The following is an 8,450-nucleotide window of genomic DNA, read 5'->3' as shown; positions in this document are numbered from 1 at the left end:
ACAGTATATTCATGCAAATGTATACCCTTATGTTCATTTAGCTGATATTTTTCTCAATAATTTCTAATTTAGTCTGAAATCCATTATTTTTTTACTTCCTGTGTACAATTGTGTTTAAACTGTGGTGCACAGTGTCCCCAGGATCCTTTGGCTCTTAATCTGCTCGCAACTATATATTTTTAAAAGAAGAAACACAGCTGCCTGGACGTTTTTGGTTAGCTCTCTTCCATGTTCCCCACATCTAGATGACTTTGAAGTTTTGATTAAAGTCTGTTGGAATAAATTGCAACAAATCCAGCCATTTCAGACCACAAAGATCTGAATTCTCATCATGCATCTTTGAAATCATTTTGAGTCATCAGCTCCTGTGGGAACAAGTCTGAAGATAACCCATTCAGGAAGCCCATATTAGAGTCAATGAGGCAGAGTAGAACAAAAACACAGAAAATACAGCCCTGCAGGTAAAAGTGCTGCTATAAAGAGGAAGTTTAAATCTACTTGAATGGAATGTCATGTGAAAATGAAAATGGTCGTTTCATTAATGTCTGCTGAACAAGAAGCATGATCATATTTTCCTTCTCTTTTTAATATAGCACATTGAGAGAGAACTGTCTGCTGCGACGTGTCCTGCTAAGCTGTTTGTGTGTGTACAGCACACACAGCAGGGCTACTGCAATTGAAAAGCGAGAAATACAGTAACATAAGAAACTAAACAAAATGCTTTCCGGTTCTAAAACTTCAAAGCCTGACAGAGGCTGATGTGCAGCAGATAGACATAGTTGAATATACCAGGATTTGACTTTCAGGAACCTTTCTTAGGCCACCCAGAACCAGAGATAAGCACCTAGCCAAGGTAAATAAGGCTGCAGCAACCTTTTTTTTCTTGCCCTTTTCTTCTTTCTTTTTAAATGCAAACCGTGCTAACGAAATGGGTTGTAACTCACAAAATCATAGAAGCACTCTTTGACAATCCCTTTCCAAGCCAGGTTGGTAAAAGAAACAAATAGCTTTCTTTGCAAAGAAAGCTTTCACATTTTTGCACTGCTTCATTATTTTGTTTCGCATTTGTTTCATGTGTAGAAAATAAGCCGACGCTGTAAAGGTGATGCAGGAAGTGACATGTTAGATCCTAACATGTCACTCTTATTCCTGCCATATTCACCATTGCACAGAAAATATTACAGAAATGTGTTTTTTTTTCTGTAAAAGAAACAAAACTAAATATTTTCAACTGAAAAGTAGGGCATTTTACCTTCCATCCTACAGCAGCTGCATGTAAAAAAAAAATGGAAAGCAGAGGCACCTGCAGATGGTCCTCATCAGCTGGTTTACTTCAACCGCGGCTGCTGTTTTTCTTATCAAAGGGTATCCAGGTTTGTGTGGAACTGCAGGTCCAGACTTATAGGTCTGAATCTGCTTGTACTGCAGCTATGCTCAACCTGGCTGTGCTTCAGATGCTTTGCATAAGCAAGACTGCGTCCCATTTTTAAGCTCCACTGAGAACCAAAACGAACACACACTTTCAACACGATGTAAGTGATTTGTAGCATGTGGCCAACCATAGGTTTTCAGCTTTATCCACAAATGCTTGTGCAACACAAGCAAATACGCAACAAGCATGATCATATAGGGAAATATGAGAGCAAAAATGTCCATTGGTGTCTGGGATCAAGCTACAGTCAGTTACAACATTCATCGTTTGAATAAAAGCACAATCAGGTATTTTCAGGACTCTGAGATAGATATGTATCGTGAGACTCTGGCCACAGGGGAGGGCTTCATTTCTCCTGGATTGCTGGCTCAGGGCTGCCCTCTCTGTGCATACCTGAGTTTGTGCATGAGTCTGGATGAATGTGAAGATCTCTGTGTTTTTGTTGCCCCTTTTTCTCGTGTTTTAATCACTGTGCAGTGTTGTGTTATGGTGAAGCTCAGTCTGAAATACTCGGCTGCATCTTCCATCTTAAATCAATTCTCTTCTGTCTCTTAATGCAAACTTGCAGAAATCAGCAATCAAGGTAAATTTCCAGAACGGCCACGTGACTTCTAACTTTTTATAGTCATGGTTTTGAACAAGGAATGTCTCCTGCTCATCTCTGATCAACTTAATAAATAAAAAAAGGTGAGCCTTCTCTTTTAAATCAGGCATAAAGGAATGCACATTTACTCTTAACTTGCCTTAGGGCCTATTGGCTGCACCAGACACGCTCTGGAGTGCAGAAAGAAGACTGATAGCACCTACTGGCCTAAAACTATATCCTAAACTGCTATTAGGGCACACCTCATGATAAATAATTTATGTCTTTATGATATCACATATAAATGATTAACTAACTGCGAACTATGCCTGATGTAAAAAGATACACTGAACTAAATTTGCATGACAACTCACTAACATTTTCTCAGGCTTGGTTAAAAATAGTCTGAGAGGGTTTTAAATTCAATTTACTCAGCAAATACAATATTGTCATTGTCATTAATTACCCCATAATTAGCTTTTCTTTATGAAGATTTGATACTAATCTCTCAAGAGGTTGATTTTTCTTTCCAAAGTTGACTTTTTAAGCCTATAATGAATCTGTCCTTTAATTTCAAAGTTCGGAGTGCTGCCATTCCCTTGCTATGTGTGTTTCTGTGTGTATGAACGCATGAACGCATGCATACAAGTGGAGGCATGAGTGTGTCTGTAAACTCTCACCAATTTTTTTCGAACATCTCTGAATGCTTTGACTTTTTCACCGCATTTTTCTTTTCTGTATTAAATCCTGACCTCCAAAAACAATGCCCCACTACTGCAGTAAGCTGATTCCTTCCAAGGTATTTTCTGATGAATTCAGCCCTGACCAAAACATTCACAGTTCAATAGATTTTCTTGCATAAGCTCTAAGTGACACAGAAGAGACATGCAACACACTGTGACGGCTTTAATGAGCCTTCACACCTTAAGCTTCTCACAGAGGCGGGAAAAAAAAAAGAATCAAATGAAAGACTTAATGAAACAATGACTATGGTTTTCAAATGGGAAAATCCCTCCTCATTAAAGACTTTTAGCCAAGATCCATCGCATTCATCAGCCACAAAATTATGCCAAAACAAAGGGATTTCACAAAATAACACACATTATCAATTAAAATACCGGGTTCGTGGGAATAATTCAAATATTGACAATAACAGGGATACAACTTAATGTCTTGTGTGTTTACTTGTTTTCTTTGAGTTGGAGAAATGATACTTGCTCCAAATGAGCAAAAGCCCAGATGAAACAGGCTGAAAAGCTTCTTCAGCTTAGCCTTAACCTTAATAGTGGCACTGTGGGGACACCTAACATAGAATTAAATGCAATTATGAAAAAATGTTTCCAACCCAAGAGGTGCCTGCAAGAGAGAAATCAGAGAGGTTGTATTCATTTCACACAGCCCCAGGTGCTGAGAGGATATGGTAGTCCTTTTCATATTGGGAGCTGTTTGATCAGACTAAGTGTGCTCCGCAGCCATGCCATAGCTTCAGGTCTGATCCAAACTCCTCGTCAGATTCCCAAGAGACAGCATGTCTACAATGTACTCCAGGCTCTTTCCATAAACACGGCTAAATTATTCCTATGAGCATGCTCACATTATAGTTCCCTCTTTTTTTTTTGTAAAAAGGTACAAAGTGTCCCTCAGTAGTAGATATGAAAGAATATTCCACAGAGCTACCATATCTCACAGCGAAGGTGTGAAATTTTCAGCTTTTGATCGCCTGCAGATCAATTGTGGCTGATAGTGTTCTCTATGAAAGAGCAAGAAAACTGAAAGAATTCAGCTCAGACAGTGACAGTGAAAAGAGATGTAGCTTGCATGAATCTGTGCTTTGTGTTGATCACGGTTATCAGAGCCGTACTTGATGACTGATAACGGAGGTGTAGTGTTGTATGTATGAGTCTGTGCGTATGTGTGTGTGTTTGTGTGCGCCTGTGCGATCTGAATGACTGCACAACAAAGAGTCTGAATGGATTTAGTCAAAGCTCAAGCGCTGATGCAGCTGCATTCCGGGAGATTTATGATGTGAAACACCAAAGGAAAGGAAACAATGATCACATTCATGACATGTCATTTTCTCCCACTTTTATCTCAGGAATTTTTTCCCCTCTTTTTCATAATATAATGTGTCTACCTTATCCAAAGTTGGCCTTTGTTAGCAGTATTCATTTGAAAGTATTATCACTAATAAGGTGCATGACGGTTGTCTCTGTGCATCCAAACTGATGGAACGTCAGTTGTTGGGTTCATTGTGTTTCACGTACTGTACTTGACACACAACAAAATGTGTGAAATCTAATAGTTGATAAACATATTTAAAATTTCACTAAGCAGAGAAAAGATATTTGCACATTTCTTTGCATATTTATCCACTGAATGGGGGGTTGTTCCTGGCCAGTTCAGCACAAGTGTGATCTGGAAATATGTTTGCAATGCTCATATAATCAGAATTTACTTGTCAGTGCGGTGTATGAGGCATATTTTGTGCAGCCTTTGAAGTGATTTTGCATGACTTTTAAAGCATGGGAAAAATATAAATGCAAAGATTTGACTATCATCTTTACAATGAATACAGCTTTTACAGTACATTGTTACCTGTCAATTAGCACAGCTGTCATAGAAATTAAAAGAAAAACAGAAAAAGCACAGCTTCATTTGTTCCATCATAGTATCAGGGGGTGTTTTATTCAGCAAATGCTCTTAGTCATCTTCTTTTATTAGATAAAAATAACTTCCTGTCATTTTATTGTCTCACAGACACTTGGATTTAGTATATGATGGACCAAACCATTACAATGAAAATAAAGGATGTATTACTTATTTTAGAATGATCTTTAAAATAGCCTTAGGAGACTTGTTGGTATGTCAATAAATTATCATGAATTATTGCAATATATTACAATTAATTGATTAGTTGATCAGAAGGACAGTGCAAGTGGCAAAGAACCAGGAAAACACTATACATCCAAGCCTAAATCCAAGGTCAAGGTTTTGGGGCTCAATAACACCCAGAAGGAGATCAAAAGAAAAACATAAAAACAACAGACTTCATTTTGCTGAAATAAACAGGTCTGTGTTTAATATGGAATAAATAATGACGTGTGCCATTAACTTTGGTTTCTTCCATCCTTCCATTTTCCTCCTCTTATCCGTGGTCGGGTCACAGGTGCAGTGGCCTAAGCAGGGTAGTCCAGACTTCCTTCTCCCCGGCCACTTCGTCCAGCTCATCTGCTCCATTCTTCCCTCACTCGTGAGCAAGACCCTGAGATACTTGAACACTTGTATCTGATTCCCAACCTGGAGAAGGAACTCCACTCTTTTCCGACTGAGAATCATTGTTTCGGATTTAGGTGTGTTGATTTGCATCCCAGCCGCTTCACATTTCAGCTGCAAACCACTTCAGCGAGAGTTGAAGGTGATGCCAACAGAACCACATCATCTGCAAAAAGCAGACACTCAACTCTGAGGTCACCAAACCAGACCCTCGTGGCACCTAGAGATGCTGTCCATAAAAATAAAGAACAGAATCGGCGACAAAGGGCTGCCTTGGTGGAGTCCAACCCCCACTGGATATGAGTGAAACTTACAGCCGACATTGCAGACCAAGCTCTGACACCAGATGTAGAGGGACCTGTATAAGGGAACCCCATATTCCTGGAAAGACCCCAACAGGAGTCACAGAGGGACACGGTCAAATGCTCCTCCAAGTCCACAAAGCACATGTAGACGAGTTGGGCAAACTCCCACGACTGGACAGTGTTGAAGAGTTCCCCCTGGAGGTTGTTCCTGCTGGGGACTCCCTCGTTCTGCTAGGGGACATTAATGCTCATGGGGGAAATAACAGTGAGACCTGGAAGTTTTGGTTTCAAATAATTTTAAAGATAGTTGACTGTTGTGATTTGTATTTTTAGTGGAAGGGCAAAAAAACCTTTTTTTACAACCAAAAACGTAATAACGACCAATAACGTAATAACTGCCAATAATGTAATAATTTTGGCCATTTCAAATGTTATAAAGCCAATAGTGTAATAATGTGCCAATAATGTAATAAAACGTTTGAGTCAATAATGTAATAACTTTTTGCCGATAATGTAATAATTTTGTATTCATTTTTTAATACCAGGCCAATAACGTAATAACCAGCCAATAATGTAATGCCTTATTACATTATCGGCAAAAAGTTATTACGTTATGGCTCAAAAGTTTTATTACATTATTGGCACATTATTACACTATTGGCTTTATTACATTTGAAATGGCCAAAATTATTACGTTATTGGCCGTTATTACGTTTTTGGTTGTAACAGTCCACCTAAAGAAAAAGTATAAAGGATTAATGAATCCTCCTGTCATAGTATCACTTTCTAAAGACAAAATGTGGGAAACAAATCAAATGTTAAAGTATTGAAAGTGATTTATTATTGCCCTCCCACAAAAAGAAGGAGAAAGAAAGAAAGAAAGAATAAGGAGTTGAATGAAGGCCCTGGGTGCTACAGAGCAAAGAGAAGGAAGCCACTAAAGGTAGTTCTGTGATAAGCGTCGTCCCAGACATTTCCAATAGACTGAACAGAAACAAGATCTCCAGCATTTAGCTGTAACACTGCCCCATTGGTTACCATGTCCTCATAATCTCCAGATGTGGTGGGACCATCCCCCGCGTACACCATGGGACTTTCATTCTTGACCAGCGTCATCCCCAGATAGACGCTAGAATTATAAATGCGGCCTGTATATCTGAAGTAATACACTCCTCTTACAGGAGCAGTGAAATATCCTGAAACACATGCACAGTAGAGCAGTCACAACGGACACCGGTGAAATTATTGAAAGCAGTCATTGTTAAAATAAATAAATACATTTCAATTAAGCAATGTAAAAATGCATTTTAAGAAAACTACCTGTGATTGTGTTGTAGTGGTTTCCAGTGTTGGTGAAGATGTTTTTGAAGACGAGTGGGGTAAATTTGTTGTTGTTTGTGTTACCTCCTCCAGTAGCCAGAAGTGAAGCAGAAAAAGCTACTTGTCTCACTGTTTTGAAGTTTAGGAAAAATAACATGTAATTAGTTCGGACTTTCTTCACGTACTTATTGTGCACACATTTTTAAAATGGAAAACATATTACCAGTGTTGACATTTTGAAGTTCCCGCAATGCCACATTTTGTCCTTAAATGATAAGATTACCATTAAAACCATTAACCATTAAAATTGGCAATAACCATATACACAAATGATAACAGACATAAAAAACCTTTAACTTTCACCTTCCTGCATCTTCTGCAGGTCTTCTTCATGACGCATGTTAGCTATCAGCCATTGCTGCACAGTAATGAGCCCCAGCTGAACTGCACCAAGATCTATAGCTTGAGCTAAAGTTGTGCAAGATGTAACAGAAAATTAATAAAATATCAGAAATTTTACATATTTAATACAGGAAAGGGTTCACGATCTCTCCCCATCTGCAGTTCCTCAACCACGGTCTCAGCAGCAGTTATCTTAGTCTCTAGGTGTAAAATGACTCACAAGAGTCACAAATAAGCTGACTTGTTTTATTGTAAAATGACCCCTGCATGACGGTTTACCTTCATTTTCTTCCTGCAAGGCTTCCACCAAGCTATCAGTAGCTGTTACTCTTGACATCAGCTGCCTCAGCTCTGTTCTCTGCTCCAGCACCATGTCTCGCAGCTCCCTCAGCTCGTCCAGGGTGCTTGACTGAAGTGTCAGCTCATGACCTCCGTCTGTCCTTTGCCTCTGTGTCTCAGCCAAATCATCGTCATTCTCAACCTCGTTACTGCCTAGTTTTTGGGCTCTGTGAAGGCAACATAGCATCAGCAGCAGTAAGGAGGCCAAAGAAATCTTCATTTTGAAAGGGCCTGTGTGCTGTCTTTCTGTGCACAGATTTCACTGTGAACACTGCATGGGTTATTTATTGGTGACTTCAAGGCCAAATCTGTCAGGCAGATGGTGATTTTCCAAAGCTGTGAGAAAGCACACCTGTAGTTTGGAGTTCCTGTGAGCTCGTACAGGATCAAACAGGTATAGAAAATGGATGGATGGATAGTTTGGAGTTAGTGTGGGAAGAGGAAAGAAGGTGACACAGTGAGCAGATGGCAGAACCAAGGGCCCTAACAAATGTCAGTGTCAATGTTAATAACGACACCACCATGCTCCTGATTAGGGGCAAAAAAGATAGGCTTTAGGGAGGAAAAATAATATACTGTAGTTTTTTCTTCATGTCTGGTATCTTCATGTCAAGAACTGAAAAACCCTTTCAAGCCCTCAGAATAAACACTTGTCGAAGGTTGTGAGTATGTGGTATTTGTTGTTTATTTGTTTTTTTTTAATTTAACCCTTAAACCAAATGTTTTCACAATTTGGACAACAATGTTAAAATCCTGCAGATTTCAACAACTGCAATTTATCGTGGAATAAAGCAAA

The 8,450-nt window shown here is 39.1% G+C and overlaps 1 protein-coding gene across 1 annotated transcript; it reads right to left on the bottom strand.

Annotated features, from left to right (window-relative positions):
- Positions 1–6,411: 6,411 nt before the first annotated feature.
- On the bottom strand, positions 6,412–7,898 carry LOC133457022 (uncharacterized). Its single transcript, XM_061735835.1, has 5 exons — positions 7,595–7,898; positions 7,277–7,381; positions 7,137–7,178; positions 6,914–7,042; positions 6,412–6,789 (listed from the first exon to the last, which is right to left on the bottom strand). Exons 1-5 carry the CDS (start codon positions 7,872–7,874, stop codon positions 6,506–6,508), a joined length of 840 nt encoding a protein of 279 aa, XP_061591819.1. The 5' UTR covers positions 7,875–7,898; the 3' UTR covers positions 6,412–6,505.
- Between the last annotated feature and the right edge of the window lie 552 nt (positions 7,899–8,450).

The sequence above is a fragment of the Cololabis saira genome, chromosome 12 (genome assembly GCF_033807715.1).
Source record: "Cololabis saira isolate AMF1-May2022 chromosome 12, fColSai1.1, whole genome shotgun sequence".
NCBI classification, from domain to species: Eukaryota; Metazoa; Chordata; class Actinopteri; order Beloniformes; family Belonidae; genus Cololabis; species Cololabis saira.
The sequence above is the reverse complement of the archived record's forward strand: the minus strand, read 5'-3'. Positions and strand labels throughout refer to the sequence as shown.

Bases quoted from the DNA above. Each gene is read 5' to 3' on its own strand.
- LOC133457022 (XM_061735835.1), bottom strand. From the start codon at position 7,874: ATGAAGATTTCTTTGGCCTCCTTACTGCTGCTGATGCTATGTTGCCTT. The intron at 7,179-7,276 runs GTGAAAGTTAAA...TTATCATTTAAG, and splicing joins CCTGCAGAAGATGCAGGAAG to GACAAAATGTGGCATTGCGG. The intron at 7,043-7,136 runs GTAATATGTTTT...ACTTCAAAACAG, and splicing joins ACTTCAAAATGTCAACACTG to TGAGACAAGTAGCTTTTTCT.